General features: G+C 45.0%; 1 protein-coding gene across 2 annotated transcripts in view; it reads right to left on the bottom strand.

Annotated features, from left to right (window-relative positions):
* Positions 1–24,064, bottom strand: part of LRIG1 (leucine rich repeats and immunoglobulin like domains 1) — a 111,323-nt gene extending 87,259 nt beyond the window's left edge. For both annotated transcript variants that reach the window (XM_072720500.1, XM_072720501.1), the window contains exon 1: positions 23,634–24,064. In XM_072720500.1, coding sequence (XP_072576601.1) covers positions 23,634–23,848 — 215 coding nt within the window. In that variant the 5' untranslated portion in view covers positions 23,849–24,064. The remainder of the gene's footprint in view (positions 1–23,633) is intronic.
* Between the last annotated feature and the right edge of the window lie 1,268 nt (positions 24,065–25,332).

Genomic DNA, 25,332 nt, shown 5'->3' with positions numbered 1-25,332 from the left:
GAGAATAAGGTGCTCAATGTATTCCAATATCAAATGTCATTGCACCTGAGGACAATAAAGAGAGGGAAAAGGGAAACAAAGCACCAGCTCTCTCCCTTCCCATGGCACGCATGTTTTTAGCACTGCAAATGAGCAAAGCCTAGACCCTGCAGTAAAGTAACTGAACCCCAAGAACCACGCCCAGGCATTTCTAAGTGTGACTTACTCACACTGCAGGATTAATCGAGCAACCAATACCCAAAGGTATGCAATGCTCAAAGGAAGACATCTGCTATTTATTCAATAGCCCTGTCTGGTGGGCCCCCTTCTCCTCACCCTTTACAAAGTCTTCCTCCCTTCACCTCCAAATAAAGGCTTATACACAATTCCCCTTCCAAGGTAAAAGGCAGAGGGGTAACTAGTCTATTCATATCACCTTTAGACCTCCACAAATAGCTGTGCATTGTAGAAACCAGGCTCACAGATGGAATCCTCCACTCTTTCCCCATCAAAGTCCTCAAATCAGTTAGCAACAGATGCTAACTGCAGCTCCCTCCATGGGCTGTGCTAGGTTCTTCCAAGGAGACCCACTGCTGAGCTCTCGTGGAGGAGGCCAACTTGGGGTTCTCATACCAAGGAAGCTGAGGCACTAGACAAAGATGGTTCTCTCTCCAGGGACAAATTGTAGAGCTTGCCTCAAAGCCCTCTTGCAAAGTTGCTGGGAAGTGACAGACGTCTGAAGCCAGCTACCTGATTTACTAAATCTTCTTTTCTGACCCAATACACACAATTCTTCCTAACGAGACAGCTATCCCTACCAAGCCCTTCACTAGGATTCTAGACATGCCACGTAGCCTGATAAAGATCATCAGGCTGCTATCTGCCAACAGGTTGTAAATCACTTCAGCTCCTTCCTAAGCAAAATTATGATGGCAAGTGATGAGCTATGATATATGGTGCACGTATGGTCTGTGAGAGGCCAACATTCCTTCCTCTGCTTTAAATACGCCTGTTGAGTGAAAGCAGGGAAGCACTGAGCCGAAAATGGTAGCAGCCGAGGGTGTGGTCAATTCTTTTTTTTTTCTTACATAAAAATATACATGACACTTAAGCAGCCAGTATTTCCTCACGCACATTGAAGTTAATAATTCACAAACCAACTGACATTCAAGGATCAGAAAATGTAAAGGTGGTTTGTGCAAACACTTGTGTTCTTGCTCTTACTTAACAGCTGGTTTATTTAACTGATGGCTTGTGTTGCCATTAGGGGCAGGTAGTACTTCAAAATGTTATTTGTTAAGGCAGATATACACTACCCGGGTAGCTTAGCTTCTGAGTTTCACAGTATCCAAACTCCAGTATTTATTTTCCCCTCAGATGGAACAGTTAGACAATGCTCATTGAGGCAAAAATGTGGGACAAAATTATCCTAGTTTGCTACTTTCTTGTATTCATGCTTATTTCTAATCTGGCCCCTCCTAATGAACAACCCTCAAAGACACTAATGTACTGAAGGAGCAGTAGGTACAGTTGGAATAGCACTCGTCCTGGGGACCAGTGCCTGGATCTCAGACCAGACTGTCTTCTCTACATAAGGAAGATACACTCCCCAAAAAGGAAGGCCTGATTCCCTCTGCCCTCAGACCTTAGCTCCCCACCTCTTTTTTCTCTTTTGTGTGTGAAATTATCAGGTTATTCTTACAGGCATGGAAAGTACCAACTGAAATTTGTATTACAAATAAACTTACTTAAATTTGGGCACAAGTTTTCCTGATTTTAGAAAATACAGTTTTAAACATAATTTAACAGTTTGAGAAGTCATAAAATAATACATTTTACTTATTCAGGAATAATGAAATAGTCTTATAGTCTGTAATAAATTTTTAAATGGGAAACAATGGTGCCTTTTGTTTATAAATTATGAAAACTCCAGTAACACTAACACATTAATAATATACTATTAGTGTTACATTATAATATAAGCATACCATAACAGGATATTTAATACTATTGGTTTTTTTCCCATAGGATACTGAGATCTTTTTTTTCAGTAGAGTTGAGACACAATCCACCTCTCTTTTTTGATTTCCCTTAGCTTCATCTTCTCTAAAATCATGCAAATGTATGTTGAGAATGGGGAAGGGAGAAGGAATCTAAGGAAGCCTTTGCCAACCACTTCTTGAGTATCTCCACCCTGTTGCAAGACCCAAGCCTTCCCAGTTGTTGGTTGTGGTGGTTTTTCAAACACAGGAAATTGAAGCTTGGAAGTGCGAGTTCTGTGTACAGCCATGGACCTACTACAAGCATGTGAACCACAGCACGGTTTATGAATCCATGATAGCCACAAGGCCACATGCATATCCAGGAGCCTTGTTAAAGAGGTTATACATTAACCACCACACATCTCAAGGAAGATCCTATCACCTCCACCATCTCCACACCTTATACATCCCGCCTTTGAAAGGGCTTTCTGGAAATTGCTACCATGGAGTTTAAAGCAAATGCGAGATGGGTCCATTTTCTAGTTTTTAGGAAATGGCTACTTTTAGCAGGTGCAGCTGATCCTTCAAAGGCATCAAGGGAACCACTGGGAGGGAAACAATAACACCACACTGAAAATGTGTGCAGAAGAGCCAACCTGGGGTTATTTCTACAAGTGTGTGTAGGTAGATGCTTCAAGGACATAGGGAAACAGTGCCTGGGATAATTCACACAGCAGAAAAGCCAGTGGTCACTCACATTTGGTTTGGAAATTAACAAACACACAAATGCTCATTCAGCACCTGCTGTGTGCCAGGAATGGCGCTGGGCTCTAGGACCATGCGGTATAAGCTGGCCTCTACCCACTGAGCGTTTACAATCAGGAGGAGAAGACAGACCCTGAGGAGGTAACCAGAGATGTGCTCTGAAGGCTATCCTGGAATAAGATAGCAGCCACCATTGCCTGGACATTCTAGGAAAGCCCTCTGAGGAAATGTTTAACCTCAGACCGGAAGATAAAGATGAGTCACGGAGGACGAGACCACAGGCAAAGGCTTCGAGGGAGGAAAAGGCTTGGCTGGGCAAGGAACCACCCAGTCCTGCCTGGGCCCAAGCTCCAGAAAACCCCCAATATCAAGCAACCACGGGGATCGGGGGGGGGGGGGGGGGGGGGGGGAGATGTGGAGTCATAGAGACCTGTAAGTGAGCCTACAGAAGCCCACTATCTAGACTGGCAGCTCTCACGTTTAAGACTTCAAGGCCAAGCCCCGCCCCCCCCCCCCCCCCCCCCCACTACCACCACCCTCAGCTTTAAAATGCAGACTTCCAGGTCTTGCGCCACAAATTCAGACTCCAAGGTCAATGGAGAAGTTAGACAACACCTACCGGCTACCCAGAAGACTAACAGGGAGCCACCAAGTAACCCCTATTTCACTTGTCTAGAGATGGCTCACTGGCCAGTCTACCTAAGTCAGTGGATTGCCAAAGGTAGTGCTGTCAATGTTTTTCCAAGGTGGACCTATAGACCTTCTTTTAAGGTCCCTCCCACCACCTGGAATCCCCACCTCTATCCACTTGGCTCATCTAGAATGGGGCTAAAGAGTAGGAAATTAAAAACAAAACAAAACAAAACAAAACAAAAAAAACAGAAAATCTGATCTTCTACATCCAAGCCAAAGGCTCTAAATGCTTACAGAGATTCAGTTCTAAACCCTGCATAACTCAATGAGCCCCTCTCCCTCTGGTTTCTTGTTGTAAAGGAAACCGTTGTAAGGCCTCAGCTTCCTTTCCCATGAAAAGCCACCAGGGCCAGCGTTTTCAATTAGCTGTGTCAGCCCACCACACCGAAGCCCGCCAAGTTCAATTTGTCTTCCCTCCCCCAGCTTCCGGTTGCCACCAAGCACTTCACACCTCCCTATTGTAAACCCGTCCAGAGCAATTACCCTGACTGCCTTTGGACAGCCTCAATACTGCATTTCTGTCTAATTTATAGCTGCAAAGCTCTGTCGGCAAAGGCAGGCTTGCCCTGGAGCAGAGGAAATGCACAAAAAATAGACTTGGCTATAAATGTACATGCACAGCAAGTTTCCTTAGGTTACAGGTGGGCAAATCCTCCCATTCTCCTGGTGGAGAACCCTGTGTGTGTGATGAGCTCCCACAAAGACCCCCAAACTTAGATTCACTTCAAGAATAACCACCATTCTGTTCTCTTGCATTTCCTCCCCTGCCTGGGATTCCAGACTGGGCAGCAGGGTGGGGTGGGGTGGGGGCAGTAAACCAGATAAACCAGTAAGTACTGTCCATTTTATTTCTACCTGAAGACCTTAAGTCTTTGAAAAAAATCTTAAAAATGCACTTTCTCTCTCCTAAGGAAAGTAAGACAGAGAAAAGCATGTCTACCTGGGGAAAACCCCAAGCCATTCAAAATCGTACAATCTCTTTTTAAAATGATCCCATTAAAAAGTAGGCAAAGAATCTGGACAGTCCTCCAAAAAAGATACACAAATGGCCAATAAGCCCATGGAAGGATGCTCTGCATCACCAGTCATGAGGGAAATGCAAATCAAAACCACAGGAGATATCACTTCACACCCACTAGAATGGCTATCATTAAAAACACAGACAACTACTCCTGGTGAGACTGAGAGCAAAGAGGAAACTTTATATGCTATTGGTAAGTGCATACTGCCTCTGGAAAAGCCTAGCAGTTCCTCAAAAAGTTGAACACATTTACCCTATGACCCAGCAATTCCACCTTAGGGGATACACATACCCCAAGGCAAGTGAAAATACACATTCACACAAACACTTGCCCACAGCAGCATTTTGCAAAAGAGCCAAAAAGTGGAAACAACCTAGAGCCCATTAACTGGTGAATAAACAAAATGTGGTGTATCCACACCATGGAATATCATGCAGCCATAAAAAGGAGAAATAGCTGATACGTGCTCTAACATGAAAGAACTCTGATAATATCATGGTAAGGGAAAGAAGCCAGACCCAAAAGGCTAGTATTGTATGATTCCATCAATATGAAATGTCCAGAATAGGCAAATTCATAGAGATAAAAAGTAGATATTGCCAGCAGGAGGAAGAAAGAATAGGGAGGGACAGCTAGTGGATACAAGGTTTATTTTGGGGTGAAGAAAATGTTCTGGAATTAGTAGTGATGGTTGTATAACTCTGTGAATATGTTAAAAACCCTGGATCACAGCTCAGCTCATGTCTTGATCTCAGGATCAGGAGTTCAAACCCTTGTGCTAGGTGTGGAGCCTACTTAAAACACCCTGTATCAAATCATTTAAAAGGATGATTTTCACGGAATTTGAATTGTATTTCAATAAAGCTATTTTTTAAAAAGAAAAAAACCTGCCTGCCTTATCAGACTCTCAAAATTCTAAGGAAAATGCCAACTAGCTACTTCTGTACCACAAGAATGCAAAAATAATTTTCCAAGTGCTAGTAGATAAATGAAGTGGGACAGCAGACAAAATACCCACCTTTTGAATGGTAAAGCCATGATACCACCTTCAAAATTCCCTCCCACCCAGTCAATCCTTGCTGCTTCCTAAAGGACTATGACTCACTACCAGAGCTCTGCTCAGGGAGCCATCACAGGTGGAAAACCTCAGCTGGAGTATTAGCCTCCTGCAGAAAACAAATTCTCAGGATTTGGAAAGAGCAGGTTTTTTTTTTTTTTCCTTCTTCTTCTTTTGCGTAATTATTTAATAAGGCCGTGGAAAGCAGGGTTCCCCACTGCCAGCCATTCAAAAATTAAGAATAAGCCAGAAGGCAGAACAAAATGTCACCACAATGGGGAGAAATAAATTAGTTAGATTAAGATGAAGATCTAATTGATTAAGATCTAACCCCAGGCTGCTTTTAGAATCACAGCATGCTATTTCTGGAAAAAGTCTTTCCAGTGGAAAGGTTGGAGACTATACGTTTCAATTTTAGATTAAAATTAGTTGAAGATCACTGAGAGCAGATATAAATGCCCAATGCGCCCCCCACCTCCTTTGCCCCGCTACCAGGTCGTGCCTGGACCATAGCATGTCCCCTAGACCAGCAAAGATGTAGTTAACTGGGAAGTCCGAAAGTCTAATGGGGCCTGGATTCTAACCGACATCAAAGAGATTCCAGTTGTTCCCCTTGTGCAATAAACTTCTTTCACCCAACATCATTCACACTTTCAGAGTGCAAAGTTCACTCTGATATTGGTGGCTTTCTCACTTTGTAGCTTTTTTGGCAAGTGCCCCTTGGCCTGGTTGTTCATTAATATATAATCAGAACATTAAGAGCATTGTTTCACCTTCTAGGGAGCCTGTGGCCAATTTAATAAAGCTGACACTGTCCTAGTGTGGAGGAACCACCTTGCAACTAGCAGAGAATTCAGATGCACAAGCGGGGGGGGGGGGGGGGGGGGGGGGGGGGGGTGGAGATACAGGATACGGGCCCTCATGTCCGCTCAAAAACACACACAGTTAAGTATTTCACAAGATGTTTTTGATATTCCTCCACGGCAAAGAGGTAAGATTAAAATGCTTATCTCACCGCAGAAACTGACCTGGTACTTCTTTCCTTTTAATCCTTTCAACAGCAAATTACTTCTTACCTTTAAAACCCTTCCAGGAAGCAGTGACAGCTGCGGCCAGAAGACAAACCAAAGAGAAGGGAAGTCTTCCGTGCCACCAGACAGTCATTGAGGATGCGGGTTTAGTGCGCTACTTTTACTTTTCAAGTCAGACACACACAATGACAACTCACTTTCAAGACCATGTTTACTTTGCTCAAAGCCGCATTCTAAACACGGCCTAGTCTGTAGAAGGGAAGCAGCGTACAGTCCAACCTTGTTTATGCTCCAAGTAGGTTTGACAGAAAAACCACATCAATTTGTTTTAAAATAATTTCCATTTGCTGGAAGCTGTTCCTGAAGGGTTCTCCGCCACGCTAATCTGCTCTGATTCCTACCAGCTGTAGGTACCAGGCACGCCAGGCCCAGGCAGGGCGGCTTGGGCACAGGCAGGCTGGCTCTGCAGGGCTCAAGCGGGCTGGGGCTACTTCTGGGTATCTGCAAAGCCACCGCAACATTCCCCTCCAGAACACATAATCAACTTCAGTTTAAGAAGAACACAAAAACATTTCCTAGGTCAGATTCAGAATCTGTGACGAGCCCACACAGAGCACGGTGTTCTCGGCAGTGACACCTGGGGGAAAGAGGCTTTTCAGATTCTAAGAAACACATCGTCTCTCGAATTAGGGATAGATCTGTGGTTCAAGCCCAGAGTTCACTGATGAGGCCATGAAGTTCATTTATTCAGCTAACTCTGTGTCAGAAAAAGAAGGAAATTTAAAAAGGAAATGTCTGTGAGCAACATATGCAAAGATCTTCAGCCTCATCATCCAAAGAAATGCACATTAAAATAATCCAGTGCAATTTTCAGGTATTAAACTGGTGTACGGTTACCGAAAAAATAAAGCAGCATCTAAATGTTCATGACGGTGCGGGGGAAATGGGTACAATTTCATATGTAAATTGGTGGCCTCGTGGGAGTAGCAGTGCCAAAAATCTTAAGAAGTTGTATCTCCAGGGCAATCTGAATTTAGTAACTCAGCCTACGGAAATATGAAACGTATAAACATATATGTATAAGGATGTTTACCCTAGTTTAGGAAAAAACTTAAATGCCTAATATCAGAGAAAGTTGAATTATGCATTAAACGGCATTTTTAAAAATGTTTAATATTACAGAAAATATTTATGATATTGAGTCTTTTTAAAAAAAATAGAATTACAAGTGTATAGCAACCTTAATTTTGTATTAAAAAATATAATTCAACCGCAGACATATTCATACTCCAGAGTGATCTGGTTGGTCACTGGATAATGAGATCATTTTTTTTTCGTTTGTAGTTTCCTCTTTATTCAACAAACATGTCTACCATGTGTCACCAGAATATCAAAAGTAACTAAAATAAAGGCATGGTAACTAGATTATAGGTCAATAGTATGAAATCCCATTTACATGAAGTCATGTTCCTTGACTATCATAACTTACTGGGTATTAAAGGACCCTCCTACAAGAAGATCTTGATACCATTAAAATAAACATTCGAGGCAGAGCTCACTGAGCTGAACACAGTTTTCCCCACTACTTGTTAGCATCTCCAGGAGACTGCCCACACCTGAGGTCCATGCGGAAAGGGGCCAGATTTAGAAATCTATCTGCTCAAAAGTCTCTGGCCATGGAAGCTTCTATAAACCTAAGTTGCTAGTTTGGACTGAACCAACGAGGGCACGGTAACCTGCCCTCAGTGTTCTCACAACTCACTCCGGTCAAGGAGAGCAGCCTTTTCCTCTGCCAGCAAAGAGCGAGAAAAACGACCTTGGCCTGACCATCCTTTTTGTCAAAGTAGAGGTCTTTGGAAAGTAAAGAAGAGCCAAGCAACCCAGACCAGCTGCCCTGGCCAGGGCTCAGCATAAACTGAGCAGAATAACCACAAGGGGAAGGGTGTCTAGACAGCCTCAGTCTAGGTAAGAAACAACCCTCCCCTGCAGTGTCAATTCTCAAAAAACAGACTCCAAACATCAGCTCTAGCAAAAGAGCAGATGAGAGGCCATGTCGACAGTTGGGAAATGCACTGTGGGCTCCCTCGCCAAACACAACATGGAGCAGAGCAGCCGGGTCCAGCCCACCTGCCAACGACAGCCACCGGAGATCCAGAAGGGAAATAATGCCTGGGGACCCCGTGTGGGAGACAGGTCACTCGCAGTGTTCAAACCGAACAGGAGTTTCAATAACAACCCCTGGATAGGGGTTTAAAAGCCAGCCACCTTCTCACAACAGAGGAATGAAAAACAACTCTTAATGTGGCTCGGAAATTGCCTATCTTTTAACTTCAACTCTTTGTTTCTTCTTCCTTTTCATTGTTCTAAGTCTCTCAACATTAATATTTCGTGGGGAATAGAGGATACTATCAAGCAGACAAGGTATATTTAGAAAACGTATAGACAAATGAGCCTCTGGGAGGTCTATATTATCCTAAGTGTTTGGGAGATGTATCTCTATAGGTTTTATAGGACCACGTAGAATGAAGACCAATGGCTCTATCTCCATCAATATCTGTACTCAAAATATAATGTGGGCCAGTTTCTAGAAATACAATGGTAGGTCAGACACAAAACCAGTCCCTGCTTTCAGGTAAGATTATAGAAGATGGATGGGGGGGGGGGGGGGGCGGAGTTGGAGAGTTGTCGGTCAACTCATCAATTCTGTATAAAGCCACTACACAGTTTTCAAGGCAGAATTCAGTGGGAAGGTCAGGAAGAGTTTCTAAGGGACAGCTAAGGGGGGACAAAGAGGAGTTTGCAACGCAAAGAGGGAAGAACATTTCTCCAGGCAGAGGGAAGAGGATGTGAGAGACACGACACAGGCGGTATTATAAGGGCATGGAAAAAGTTCCACGTGGCGGCCAGGACCCAGGGAGCTACGGAGGAATAAACAATGAACACTGGAGAGGTGGGTGGACAGCCAGAGCTTTAGGCAGTGGGAGTCACGTGTTGCAATCTGTGACTCTGCGGAGACCCCGTGGCTGGCAGGGGAAGCAAAACGGAAGAAAATTCTCCCCATGCCCCCGAAAATCCACATACCACAATGAAATAGTATAGGAAAAAAGCTGGATATAAAATGTATCCTACAAAACTACTGAGGAATTCTCCCTTTCTTCCTTTCATCATCTTTGCTGGGGTCTTTTTTTTTTTTTAAGGTGAAGAGTAGGGCCCAGAGGGTCACTGGTGGCCACCACGGTCTCCCAGGACCACATATATCTCCCAAGGCTGCAGGATTCAAGGCATGCCAAGGATTTCAGGCGGAGTATAAACTCCATCGGCAGGCTAAACTGTTTATATGTTCTTGAGTTAAAAATACACCACTCAGGTCAGCGTTAACACCAGGGCCTTATCACCAAGGCCGTTTGTAAGCTGGTTACACAAGGCCAGCCTACAACTCGCCCATCTTTTAAATGTGCCTCAGTCTACAAATTGTCTAATGATACATCAGTGAGATTATAATAAAGCCACCAAATATACACGCATTTGAGAAAAACACTTTCCAAACCCAAGGATACTTTACTGTTTATAAATAGTTTACTTTTTTGATCCCTGAGCATATAATATTCGCAGTTGCTCCAGAAACCAAAGAAACATGGAACAGGAACACAAACCACAACCTAAGAGAAACAATAAACAACAGATGGTGAGACATATGCGCCTGCTACCACCCCCTTCACCAAAGGGGCACACCAAAAATGGATTCTGACACATGAGTCTACCAATGGAGAAGCATGCTCTTCAAGATCCCATTCAAGACACCATTTATGGAGCACAGGCTGCTCGTCTACAACTGTGCTAGGTGCTTCAGGTCCCAAGGAGTTGAAGGACCGATCCCTGGACTCCAGGAGCACGCAGACTTGAAAGGGAAGCAAGACAAACACAAGAAAGCAAACAGTACTAGTTTCTACCATAGTCATTCTAAGTACCAGCATGGAGTGTCAGGTTTGAGTTCTGACTTTGGCAACGGCTAGACCCTGAGCAAGTCAGCCAACCATTCCCGGCCTCATGTATGATGCAGAGGTATTACATTTCATAGAGTTAAGATGATAATTACATTAAAGGACAAGATTCCAGCTGCAAAACTGTAAACTGCTATTACTGCTAGAATTATAACAACAGTAGCTAACCTTACCCAAGCTTCTGCTATGTGTTAGGCCCTCCTCTAAAAATTACAAATTATTTCAGTTTTGTCCTCATAACAAGTTCAATGAGATGGGCATTATTATTATCCTCAGGTAATGAATGAGGAACCTGAGTCAGTTGCCTAAGATCACCAGGCAACCTGGACTCCAGAGCCACCACTCTGACCATTGTGTCACCCAACAACATGGCTGCTTTATCCCCATTACCACCGCTCCTCACAACCACACATGTGGAATGAAGGGGGCTTGAGGACACGGTGAATGAGGACATAGCATTATCTTCCCCCAGGAGACCTTGAAACGCTGCACTGCTCTGGGTTTTTCATTGGTGACCATGGCTTGGATTTATTTGAAGTGTTTAAGACAAATGCTTAAGTCAGTTCGGACCCAAGTCACATTCGCCTCAACTAATGATTCTAATTCGTTGATGTTTACAAAATTTTTTTATTTTTTTATTTTTTTATTTTTTTATTTTTTTTTAAAAGGAGCTCTTCTTTATTTATTTATGATAGTCACAGAGAGAGAGGCAGAGACACAGGCAGAGGGAGAAGCAGGCTCCATGCACCGGGAGCCCGACGTGGGATTCGATCCCGGGTCTCCAGGATCGCGCCCTGGGCCAAAGGCAGGCGCTAAGCCGCTGCGCCACCCAGGGATCCCAACAAAATTTTTTTAAAAGGTCATGTGTCTCTAAACAAAGGGGAGGGGTCCCCATAAATAAGTGTGGCTGGCATGCTGCTTTCCATATAAGGGCATGTCTATTTTAGGTATCACAATCTCATGTCCAATGATTCTGCCAATTTCACCTCAATGCTCATTTTTTTTGAAACTCTGACTAGAATTTTCCAACTACACTGTAACTTTAAGCTTTTGTGTTTCTTCTGCATTTAAAAAGAATGCCATTTCCCAATATATAACTCCCAGATGTAGAATTCACAGATGATTCATCTCACAGAACAAGTGTTCGGAGACATCAGCTCCAAATAGAGGAAAAACTTGGAATTCCCTTCTCCCTCAAAATAAGAACTCGCCTGGATCTGCTCTGCTCAACAAAGTTTGTTTTCAATTATATTTCCAAATTCTTTTAACAATAACTGCATGGCGTCTGGCACCAACACATCTGATTCTTTGAAGTGGTTCTCAAGCAGAAAGGAGAAAATAAGGAGAAAGGAAGGGAGGACCATCCATAATTTTTGTTTTAGGTCAGATATTCTCTCAAAAGTTCGCCCTGACATATAAAATCAAACAAACCACAAGTTATGACTTCTCACTGAAGGTCCATACAAGGAGGACTCACCTCTGAATCTATCCCTTTACTCATCAGCTAACACTGGATGGAAGAACAGGTCCTCAGCACAAAGAAACAGGTCCTCTAACTCCTTACATCTAAGTTCCAAAAGCACCTCTGTTAGGTCCTCCATACAGGTTAATCAAGAGTAATCACACTTTGGGGCTAAACCTCAGATGCCCTTTGAAAAATAATGGAAACATGAGCTCCCTTCTGCCCAGAAAAGATGCACCTAGCCCCAAGGAGGAAAGTCATAGGGCAATAAACAAATAATTCTTAGGTAAGTGAACCTGAACAATCCCTCCTACTTAAAAATCAAAGAGGAGGAAGACAGAGATGTGTGAAAACTTACCTAACTGGAGAGATGGAGAAGCCACTGAGAGAGGACTAGATATAAATAATGAGTGAACAAGGTCAAGTGAAAAACAGAGATTATGTCTGACACTGACAAAAGGACTCACATAATGATGGGAAGATTATTCGGTCTATTTTGATCAGAGAGCCCATGAAAAAAGGCCATCTTCAGGTCTTAAAAGGGGACTGCTTAAAAAAAAAAATTCTAGTTCTTTGGATTATTTCCTTTAGCCTGAAAGTAGCCCCTAATTCCTGTTAAACTTCCTGTCAACAAGTTCCAAACCACTAATTGTACCTCCAACTTTACTGCATTTTAGCTGTATCCCCAAACAAGCTTCCAAATTCCAAGAATTTGTTCTAAAGAAAAAAAGAGAAAAACCCAAGGATTGTCACTGACATCACTAACGGACTCCAGGTGGCAGTGAGGGAGGTATTCAGATCACAAAATAAAAACATCTAGATTCTGTATGATAAAGTCTTTTAAGGAGTCAGGTGATGATAGGATCCCAATTTTCAAGAACAGCGCCTAACTAAGAGCAAACCAACTGAAAACACAGGCAGAATGGGTAGCTCTGGAATTAACCTGCCCAAAAAGAGTGAGCGACAGACTTTGAAAATTGGAGAAACCACACCACTGGACTACATATATTAGGCTGTTGAGCTTCTGCCTTAAAAGATACACACAAGACATCTCCTGGTAAAACGGTTAAAAGCTACTCTGATATCCACTATGTTCATACCATGGAGAACCAGCTCAGAAAGGACAGACCAGGTGGTGTATAACTGCCCTTCCTCTGGAGAGGACTATGGAAATCCATCCAAGATGGCCCATCTAGAAATTCAGGGCAGTTTATCAGCATCGCTTACAACTAACTTCCCTTATCCCAAGTATGCACTGAAGGCTTGCTTGAAAGAGATGCTGCCCCAAGGTAAGCAGAGATAAGCAACTTTGGAAAACATGCCATTAATTTACTTTTTTTTTTTTTAAACCTAAATCTTAAAAAGCTAAATCAAAAGTCCAAAGTAGGTCTTCATTAGCTTCCAAAGTTTTGAGTTTTCCAAAGGGAAAGAAAGAGGCAATGGCCAAAGAAAGAAATACCATGGAATATTTGCTCTGCTTCAATAACACCCAAAGGCCTATTCATTCAGAAGTCCTCACGCACACCTCATTTTCCTTTGCTGCCCAGTTACCCATTTGAGGATTCTGCTCAGAACTGCCAGACATACAAAGATCACTTTTAAGGAAGTATGCTAGACACACAGTTCAATTTTCTAATTTGTACCATCCAATGAGTAGTAAGCTTATTTCCTCTTTGCTTCAATTAGGATAGAATCATAAACCTGAAAATAAGGAGTCTTAGAAGTCATACATCCCTTTCCAGAAAGGAAATTAATTCATTAGCCCAAGGTTACACTACCGATCAGGGGCTGAGCTGGGACAAAACCCCAAGGTCTCCTGATACCCAGCTACAGGCTATTTTTTCATCCTACCACATTTCTGCCTTCACAGCCTTAAGAAAATTAATTTTTCCTTTTAGTTCAATAGTTTTTAATCCCTCTTTGGTCACAAACCCCTTTATGAAGCTTCATGAAAATGTTACCTTTCTGCCCAGAAAGATGTACTGAATTCCAAGATTTCAGATATAATAAATTTCCCTAGACCTCCCCCCACAACAAATAATATTTGAGGTCAGCCAGTCTTTATTTTAGGAGCATCTGGAATTCAATATAATTTAATCATTTCTAAGTACTGTTTCAAATGAACTTGTGAAAGAACCCAAAAATCTCCATTAGAAGAGTTCTTGATTTTTCACTTGGGCAAAGCACGGTCCTTGATGAGGTCAAATCACCCGTGGCCAAGAGTCCTACACAGACACCAAATCTGAGCAAACATTCAGAGGAATTTGGGACGAGGCAGGCTTTAACAGCTACACAACATTTCAGTTTGCTTTCTGGATCTCCTCTCCTCCAAAGACAGAAGGAAACCCCAGCCCCTCCAGACTGCAGCTTCTGCATGCATCCATCACTTCACTGCATCAACAACCAACTTCCTGGAAGCAATGAGCTCTTCTGGCTGTTTATAAGTTTTGCAAGCACTGTGAGCCTGTATGCCAGAAACTCACACCAGCCCAGGTGGAGAGAGGAAATCACTAACAACGAAAAATAATTAAAGGTAAAACACAAACTACAACGAAGGCAAGTTGCATGGTGATAGACCACCGTATCACACCGCTGAAATCAGATGAAGGAATGTAGTTCTCCCAGATTGCAAAACAGATATTAAATTCACAGTCAAAATTTCTTAATTTCAAACCCTCCCCCCCAAAAAATTTTTATAAGCCCTCTGGCATGTACTTCCACTTTTTCAAAGGTAGAATTCACTGTAAGATGGTATCTAAACAAATATCACATAAGTTTAATTAAGCTTACTATGTCTCTTCTGAGTTTGACATGACCACACTGCACAGCTTTTAAAACCCCTGAACGCCCCATAATCAATATGGAATTCAATTTTCACAAATAGGATACGGAAATCATTCCATAAACCAGGATGAGCACACAATCACAAACGGAACTTGGAGACAAGGAACTCCCATTCAGATTCCTAACGAAGCAGCAGTCAGCATAAACTCTCAAAGGGTCTCTCCTAAATAACAACAGCAGTGCAGGCTGTGGAGAAACTAAACTTCTACAAAACAAAACAAAACAAAACCATTCTGCAGCTACTTGAAGAAAAGCATTTTCAAGACTGTGAAGTTTAAATCAAGCACAGAGGGTTCCAGGAACCTAGTTCTTTGCTTTTGGAGGATTTTCTTCCAGGGTGCCTCTCACTCTATTTAAAGCAGCTTCAAGTAGCCACAGCTGGAGGGTCAGGCCTTGCAAAGTAAACAACAGTTAACTTGGTTCAGACTGGAGACCTAACTACACCCAACGGCTAATTACCCCTCTATTAACCAACAAGATCTGAAATATCACTTTTTAAATGACCCATTCGAAGTTATGTTTGTTCACAAGTGGCTTCTAATCAGCAATTAATAGCATTGTAGAAACATCTCAATGAAGAGCTATGTGGGGAGAGAGGATAATTCAAAATTGCATACTCCTGGCAAAGGCCTATAGGACCAAAGAACTTTCTAAGCACCTCCCAGAAGAAGGGGGGGGGGGGGAATCCTATTCTTAGAACACACAAAGCCAGAGTGCACACAGTACATGCTCAATAAACATTCTGTAAAGACAGCTTAACCAAAATTCCTTTTGGAAAAACAAACTTAAATGATGTGGGTTTTTTTTCCCCAAAAGTTGTTCAAATATACATTTCTTAAAATCACCCTATAGTGAACTGTATGGTATGTGAATTCTATCTTGATAAAGCTGTTCATAATAATAATATCTGATACATTTACACATGAAATGGTACGTTTGGATTTGCTTCCAAAAAACATTAAAGGTGAAAAGTGTGTTGGGGCACAGATCAAACGGGAGGAGCCATGGGGTGATCATTGTTGAAGCTGGTGGATGGTACAGAGAGTTCACTACCTCTCCCTATCCACTTCCAGAGATGTCTGGTAGCTCCTTAATAAAAAAGGTAAGAAAAGATACTCAAGACCAGCAGACGTTGCCTGGTCAAGTTCTCTCCAACCAGCCCAAAGTGCTAATGTCTGATACACAAATGCTTTCAAGAAAGCAAAGAGCTCTGCAACTATAAGGTTTGGTAGAAAGCAGGATTATCTGTCCTCCAGTTCAAAAGTTAGATACTTCTCAGAGTCTCTAACAGGCTATCATCAAGAATGCATCAAGAGAGAGAATTTATCAGTGCACATATGCTCTAAGTGACAAATTATTTGAATGACAGATTATAAATTGGTGGAAGGAACAAAGGATAGGAAGTGGGGGTGGGGGGTCACTTGCTAAATGTTGCATAAAGGAGCCTCAGAAGATGATGATGCTGTGGATTTTTTTTTATCAGCTTAAAAAAATCCTCCATTATTTTCATCTTGTTTCTTAACAACTAGGTAATTCTGCTTGCTGGACAGACCCTCATTCATTTCATTCACTGAATTCCTAATAATGAGACCTTGAGGAAAAAACAAAACAAAACAAAACCCTGCAGATCTTAGAAGATTAGAGACCTGTCCACCACAGAAGTTTAAAGAATAATCAATGCGAAGTGCTTAAAGAGAGACAGGCCATGCTTTCTTTAAACTCCCTGAATGCTACCTTTTGCCAAAACAAACTGAACAAGCAGTGATTGGAACCTGCATCCTGGTTCATAAGGAAACCAAGATGTATTAGGACTTGCAGAGATGAACGGATTGGTTGTTCAACACAATGGGCTTTACTGGTTATGCCAGATTAAATAGTAATAAAGACGCCAACAATCGTAGCCGTTCACGTGGGCAAGGCTGTGAATCACGGCCATTCACTGGGGAAAGGACGCAGGTACAGGTGCAGAAGGAGTAACAGCAAATGGCTTTTCAGGTGGCATCCTTGCCAGATTCCAGAAATGACCCTGTGCTCACCACCCGTGTCCCATACAATATAGCTGCAAACAAACCAAAACAAATGAAAAATGTCAGAGCTCTTCAGCTCTCTGTGTACAACCCAACAATCAACACCCCTCACCCCTCCTCCACCCTCAAATATTTCCAAAGAGAAATGGGTACAGCGCAGCATTCAGCTGGCCCCAGAGTCTGAAACCTAACCCCTGCCTGGAAGGGAGCACCTGCAGGCTTCCAAGCATTCGACCAAGAGGCACGACCTGCGTCTCAGTAGGGTTCAGTTTCAGTGAAACCAGGGAAATAATAGGATAAAACTATTAGTTTAAGGGCCTCTCACTTCTCTGCCTCCTTCCCATAGCCACCTCCCAAAGGATAATGCTAAAGGGACAGAAGTATTTGCACAACTGGAATACATTTATAAACCACCTCAATAATTTTTGCTAATTGTATAATTTGTATAATTTGCTGCAACTGTTCACAGCTTCCCGCCAGCCCTCCAGGTTGGCCTGAGATTCCCAAGGGCATATGAAATTTTACTTGTTTCACTTTATACATATCACCAAAAACTTCATGAGAGAAGGCTGCGTGGGATGTGAGCCCTGCCACCTGCCAACTCCAAAACAGGTCCTCATTTTGGACAAGTCAGCTTTTCCTAGGAAGCATCTGTCACCAAGAAATCTGACGTGGAAGGACTGGCCGCGAGAAGATGTAAACCTTGAGTGAGGCTTTCAACTCGGAACTGGGCTCCAGAATCAGCAGTGAACTGACAGACTTATATTGAGGAAGTGGACTAAACACATGTGTATCTGTCTTCACAGCAGCTGCCACATGGACTAATACAATCCCCTTTATTAGAGATAAAGGAAGGACGTTTGCCCCAAATCACACAGGAGCTGTGGGGTGGTGGGGCCAGGGATGGCCTCTCTGGAAGTAATTTGCAATCTCTTCATCACTGTTCCCTAGTGAAGGGTGTGTGCCGGGTGTGATCACCAGGGATGAGGGTATCCACATATGAAACAGAGTGGAAGTGAAGAAAGCTTCACCCTCACCCAGTCTCCTCCCCACCAACAACCCAACCCAATATCCAACACAGGGAATGTTCATTTTGAGGACAAAGACAACAACTGAAGGCAAAACACAAAAAGCTTGAAACCCAGTGAAATGAAGGAACAGTTTTTTAAGAAACCAAGTGACTTCTGTAAGCAGCTGGGCTTACAGCTTGTGTTTCAGAAGAGTATGCAGAACATACTTGGATAAAAACCACATAGAAAGTATTAGATTATTAAAAAAAAAAAAAAGTAATAACATAGGAACATATAAAGCAAAAAAGTCCTTGGATAAGAAAAATCCAGAAGCATACTCCCTCCAAAAAATAAAAAAAATAAAAATTAAAAAAAAAAAAAAAAACGTGAAACAAAAACCAGCATAAAAACTGGCAACTTCTTGGGATCCCTGGGTGGCTCAGAGGTTGAGCATCTATCTGCCTTCCCGCTCAGGACATGACCCCGCGGTCCCGGGATCGAGTCCCACATCGGGCTCCCTGCATGGACCCTGCTTCTGCCTCTGTCTACCCCCCGCCCCCGCCTGTCTATCATGAAGAAATAAATAAAATCTTTTAAAAATAAAAATTTTTTAAAAAGATTTTCAGTCAAAACTTTCTTAGCCACAATCATGGAATTGGCCAATTAACTGGTGAGTCTGTACTATTAAACTCTACTATTAGTTATATTAGTTATTAGCCTAATTATTAGTTATTAGTCTATTAGTTATATAAAAAAATAAGTGAAGGTTTCAAGTGGGTAAACTACTGTGAAAATTTTAACCTTTGGTCTTTAAAGTCCTACTTCTTTGCATGGGAAGACACGAACAGATCTGAGCTTCTTAACTGATTCTCAAACTTGGACTGGACACATAAGCAGAGGACAATCACATTACTGACACACAACATGAACTGAATCCATGAGGCAGATGGAAGGGACCGCATAGGCCCAAGGTCATGCATAAGTCATAGAAAAACACCACTAACAGTCCCTGAATTTCCCACAGGCCAAGGAACATTGGGGATTTTTAGATATTTCCCCTCCTCTGCCTGGGAATTTTGCTTCTACCCCTCCTCCCTCCTGTCTCAAGACAATGCCTTCAGCCTTTGAAACTGCATCCATTGTAAACAGCTCTGAATATTAACACAGCCCAGAGTCCTGTTGGCTTTTAAAAGACCCCCAGGGTTTCAAATTGCAGTTTCTGAGGGGGAAGGTCCCCAACGAGTAAATGTCCCCAAGCTCTTTCAAAAGGAGTTGAAAATTAGGCTTGCTTAGGAAAACCTAAAGTCCTTCAACCTATGGAGTAAGTCAGAAGAATCCACTTTAAATTCAATGAATCCCTTTTCCAGACTTCTCTCTCCTGTGGATGTCACTTTTAAAATAACCACAGGCTATGTTAAATAACCTCCCCTTCCCTGACTAACAGGCCTTCAGGGCTTCAGCAGGTGCACAGAACTGGGCCAGGTGCATTGTTAAGTGACACAAAACCCTAGTGGCTCTCTTGCATTCCTGTCCACCCTGAAAGGGAGGATGCTGAACAGCCTTTGCACCAAGGAGACACTTCTGCAGAATGGGGGAGAGGCCCTTTCATTGTGAGCATGGTCTCTGAGGGAGAGAAAGGTCAGCCAGAGGCCATCCCAACGCGCTCAGGGCAGGCTGCGTGGGGAACACAGGCAAAGAAATGAGCTCTGCAGGGAGAGAAATCTCTAGCCAAAGGAGCAGAGCTAGATTGCCGGGACATCAGGACATCTAGTAGGAAAGAGCTCTTATTACATTGAAACATCTTCAGTTTTTTGGAGATGATGAATTATTCCTGACAATACATTCCAGAGTCCAAAGTTTGTGAAATCTAGTGACCAAATGTAATTATTGAAAGAGATATTTTCTTTTGAAAACGGTCCCTGGGAAAGGGGGCATGAACAGTTCTGACATCCTGAAGGCAAGAGGGGCACTGTGTGCCAACACAGTTCACTTATTTGAGAACCCGGGAGTCTCCATACACTTCCTAATTTCACAGTATTCACAAATTTGGATTTTGATGGCTATCATTTCATATCAGAGGGACTGAAATAGTGTGCCTTTCTCTCAAGGCAACTAATTTTATTTGCCAGACTTCCCTTACTCAAAACAGGTGTCAGAGAACTAGTAGTAGACGAACACTGCATCTTGGAGGGGAAGGGAGACCAGGCTTCTGACACTTGTTGCAAAGGAAAGGACTCTGAGCCCAAGCTAAATGTCCCCAAAACTCTGAAAGCACTTGTATCTTTCAGATTTTTGGCCATTAACCCATATTTCCAACAACCCTTTATCCATCCTCAGAAATTGGATGATATTTAAGGTCTGATGAGTTCTTTGTAAGTTATATAGGGACACAAAGAGAAAAATGGGCCGAAGGGAAGACCTGAGGACAATCCTTACAATCATCAACTTCTTACACACACACAAATCTCACCTGAGGTTCTGGAACAATCTGGTCATCATCACTTTAAGTCTAATTTGCATAAACGGGATGGGAAGTACGTTCCAAATCCTTAATTCACAACACCCTGCACACCTGGCCCTTCTAGCACAGCTGTAAAATTTGAAAGACAAAGGCCCTCTTTGCTACACAACTACAATGGCAACCTCTGGCTGGTGTTTATTTTCTAATGCAATCTTGAGCACCACTTTTTGTGCCAGAAGTGACAAGGTCAGACTTAAGCCCCCAGGTTTGATACCGCAAATACCTAAGGAGACATAATACAAAGAGACCCAAATCAATACACTCATCTGAATGTGGCTCTGGATAACTGCATGAGGAGTCCTTGAGTCAAAATCCTGGCTTTCAAATGCTGTGTCACCTTCCCTCCCCAGTAAGAACGACTGAGAATCTGGATTTGCTCCTCCAGGGCCTGCCCTCTTTCCAATCACAATCCCATAAGCCACCATTCAGTCCCAGAACAGTTACACTAGCCACATACTGTGCTCAACTTTATGCCACAGGCAAGAGTCTAAGGTAAATTGTATTTAATACTGCTCAAACAGCTTCTGAAGCCCTGCTCTCAAAAATAATTTCAAAGAAAGCAAACATCTAAGTTCTAAGAAGTTCAACTTCTTCTAAGGTTCTGGGAAGTTGGAATAAGGCTTGGCAATGCTTGGTGCTATTTATGAATGTGCTGGTTGGACTATGCCAATCTCACCTACGTAATGGGATGGCAGACTCAGTTATGGCTCAACTACTACAACCATAAGTTATTGTGAAGACGTTATCCTCAGGCTCCAGGAATGAACGCATTTTCCCTTCTACCACTGCCATTCCATTTTTTTCCTATTCAAACTGCATTTACATTTACTATTAAAAAGTTTTACTTTCTGTACACTAGGCCTAGGAGCAACTCCAAAATTAGATGCTCTGTTTACAAAAGTTAAAAAAAAAAAAAAAGTTCCATAAAGCCACAGGTCCCCTTCTACCTCCAACCCACAGCCTGAAATTGTTTGAACTAGCTGCAGTAAATCTAGTTCATGGGGTTATAAATGAGCTCAAAGCATTTTCTAGACACAATGGACTGGGAGGGTGTAAACTTGGTGAAACTACAAGATATTTTATTTTATTATATAGAGACTTTCTCCCCTAAAGTCTTGCTGAATCATAGCCAGGAATTTAAACCATATAGATATCCCGATGGAAAACTCAGAGTAAGACTAATGACTTAAATGAAGAAATCTGGTCTAGAAAACACACACACACACACACACTTCATTTTTCTTTAATCAGAAAAAAATGACTTCACACATATTTTTCAAAAGATACCCATTTTGTAACGTGGTATTGCCACATACTAATCAGAAATCACCATTCATATCTCAAAATCTAATCGGTTAACACCATAATCAGTATGATCAAATCTAGTGAGGCTCAAAGCAGGCAGTTTGGAATTTATTGGTCATCAAATGTGTGAGTAAAAGAGAAAAGACTGCAATTTAAAAGGTACTTATGTCATGTGAAATGTCACTCCTAAGCAACAGGAAGCCCCGAAAGTGGCTAGTTTTGCTCCAAAAATTAAAGGACAAGGCAAAGTGGATCTTGTGACCACCGGGAAGTGCAAATAAGAGGACACCCTGTCCTCTCTGCGCAGTCACCACTTCTGTACTAAGTGCCTTCCCCACAATGCCACTGACACATGGCACTGGTAGTCATTCTTCCAACAGGTGAACACTTCAGAAGTTATTCTGATTCTGCCCACATGATTTTATTTTAAAAACTATCTTAGTAATATGTAAAGGGAAAACCACCATACCCCAGACTGTCCCAAGTAAACAGGATTCTATCTGGCAATGCTGGGCTCTGTCTCCCACTACTTAACAGCCACCTCCTGTATTAACCCCCCTAGCCCCCCCCCCCCAAGACCACTGGTTTTCAAGCAGTGAATTCCACAGAAGCAGCAGAAAATTGCAGAGAAAAACCTAACCCCAACAAAAATCCAGTTTCAAAACTCCACAGTACTTGATCATCAGGCTGCGTGATAAGTTACAGATCCACGTGCCTGGTTCCAGATACCCAGACCACATTTTCTCAGACCAAGCCACAGGTGTCGTTTAAAACTTGTGTCACCAGTTTTCTCTTCTTTAAACGGTGAATGTCATGCCTGAGGTTCCTCCGGTGCCCCTATATGTTCTAGGAAAGGTGTCCAATTATGCAACTGAAAAGGAGACGATTCAAGCGAGGCCTTTTCTAGAAGGTACTGATAGTTCTGCAGAGATGCTGATTACCCATAACTGGACAGGATTTTTTTTTTTTTTTTTTTTTTTTGGCTCTGGAACCAGATTTCTTAGAATAGAAAAAGCGCCTATTCTATTCTACTATGTTTACAGACGTCTAAAGCGGTTTCTTCCTGCCAAATCTCCTGTAAGTAGGGTCCCACTAAAGTCGTCACAGGCCGAGATCCTGACAGCCCAGAAAAGAGCCTCTTTCAGGTGAAACAGCTTAAAGCAACCAGGACTCTGGCACCTTCTCCTGGAGTAGCACTACTCCTAATTTGCACCATTTACGGGGGAGAAATGAAGTGTGGGGCTCCACCCCACTGCATCATGAAGCCCAACAGGGCCCCTAAGAATAGACAGGAAGGGTCTGGAACACAGTTCCCTAATGCCCATCAGGTGGAAAGGGATCAAGACACCCCACTCACACACACACACACACACACACACACACACACACACACACACACACACAGCAGTCTCATATCCAGGAACTTTGAAAGCCCCCAAGCTTGGGTGTAGGCAGGCTTGTGCCCGGCCCCGGGAGCCAAGTCAGGCCACCACGGTCCTGTGGGACTAGGAGGCAGCTACGCACACGCACACGCACTCCCACTAATCAATAATGTAAATGCAAGACTGGAGCCAAGAGTCACCTTCCTTCACTGCGCACTGGAAGGCGGAGGAGCTCAGACACCAGAGTTGGGTTACAGGAGAGGGGGGAAAGGAAAAAAAAAAAAAGAAGTAGAGACCCGCAGACCCCAGACGGGCTTCCCGACGCCCTCGCTTGCAGATGTTTCCCACTCTGCAGCCACACACACGTGCACACACGCGCACACGCTCCGGGCCCCTCGCACGCCCTCACCTGCACACCCGCCCGTACCTCCCACCTCCCGGAGCCCCCGCCCTGCACCCCCGCCCGCTCCTCCGCACCCGGCCCCCCGCAGGGCCCGTGCACCCTCGCACGCACGTGCGCCCCGTCCCCGAGGGGCAGCGCCCGGCACTCACAGGCTCCGCGTCCAGGCGGGCAGGTCCCCGGGCAGCGCCGCGAAGCCGCGCCCGCCGCAGTCCAGCGAGTCCCCCGCGCAAGTGCAGGCGGCCGCGCAGGGTGCTCGCGGCTCGGCCGCCGCCGACCGCGGCCGGAGCAGCAGCAGCAGCAGCAGCAGGACAGGACGCGGCGAGCGGCGCGGGGCCCCGAGCGCTCCCCGGACCGGCCGCGCCATCTTGTCTGCAGCGCGCGGCGAGGTCCGGGCGCGGAGGCTGCGAGGCTGCGAGGCTCCCGGCGACGGCGGGCGATGGGCGGGCGGCGGGCTCCGCTGCGCGCTAGGCTCCGCGCCGGGGCATGGCCGGCCGCGCTAGTCCGCCCGCGCCGCCCGGGCCGCTCCGCAGCCGCCGGCGGGGGCCGCGAGCCCCGCGCCCATCCGGGCCGCCCCGGTGGCGCTCCTGCAAGCCCGGGCTCCCGCAGCGGGGCAGCGGCTCGGCCGGCGCTCCCCGCCCGCACGGAAGGCGCTCAGTGCCGCAGCCCGGGCCGCGCGCCCGAGGGCATCCTCGTCGCGGCTCGCAGCGCCCCGCAGCTGGACGGCGCGGCCACCCCCGGCCCGAGCGCCCCCGCGTCCCGGCGCCGCAGGCTGGGCGCGCGCGCGCAGTTCCGGGCGGCGCTCGGCTCCTCCGCGCCGCGAGAGCCCCGCCGACCTCGCGGCCGAACAATCAGCCGCTCGCCGCGGGCCTCCCGGCGGGTCCCGACGCCCCGCCCCCGGCCGCTCGCCCTCACACACCCCCTGGGCTCCGCGCGCCGCCGCCTCCCGCCGGCCCACGTTGGACACTTTGCGGCGGCGCCCGCCACGCCCCCCAGCCCGCTGCTCATTGGCTGCCGGAGACCAGGGCGACCAGGCCGCGCAGCCATTGGCGCGCTCGCCGCGGGCCCGCCCCCGCCCCTCGGGAAGCCCCGCCCCGCTCCCTTTTCCCACCCAAGGTGTGAAGGGCGGGGGACCGGGAGGAGGCGAAAGGGAGAGGCGGCCTCCGACCCTTAAAGGGGACGTGCCGTCTGGTAGCGGAGAAGCTGGCTGCGGGCTGGGGAGTGCAGGCGAGACGTGCCCTCGGGGTCTAGGGGAGGAGAGAAAGTTGATTAAGAGGGTAACGCCTCCGCTTTTGCAGTGGTCTTGGCCACCCGCTTCCTTCTCTTCTCCCCTGGCTGTAAATAGGGCCGGGGATGGAGAGCCAAATCGGTGCCCACTCTCCAGGCGCCCTGCGAGACCCAAGGCACAGATTTCCTACCAGTCATTTCAAGAGGGCTGGCCGCCTGCCTCTTGGCGCAACTTGGAGCTCCTTCCTGCTCCTGACTTGTTCTTGACCTCAAATCCAGCAGTGCGTCCTCGGTTACCAAAGGGAGCGTGGACTGCAGAAACCAGGTCTCAGAGGTGCACACGCACGCACGCCCACCCCTAACCCTCGGTTAAAGGGTCCCTCTGAAAACGTTCCAGGCTCCAGATGCAGAGTTGCATTGTCTGCTCGTGTGTTTGAATCTGGAGTCTTTTTAAGCCGGTTTTCAGGAGACAGAGTAGAAAGAAAAAAAAAAATGGTAATTGTTGCAGATCTTCTAAGTTTAGCCCTTACAAGTCCGAACATAGTAGCCAAGTGGTGTCCAAGCCACCGTGAGGTCGAGCGCGCGCGTGTACACACACGCACACACACACACACATGCAAGCGC

This window comes from Vulpes vulpes, chromosome 9 (genome assembly GCF_048418805.1).
Source record: "Vulpes vulpes isolate BD-2025 chromosome 9, VulVul3, whole genome shotgun sequence".
Taxonomy (NCBI): domain Eukaryota; kingdom Metazoa; phylum Chordata; class Mammalia; order Carnivora; family Canidae; genus Vulpes; species Vulpes vulpes.
This window is presented reverse-complemented; position numbering and strand designations above follow the sequence as displayed.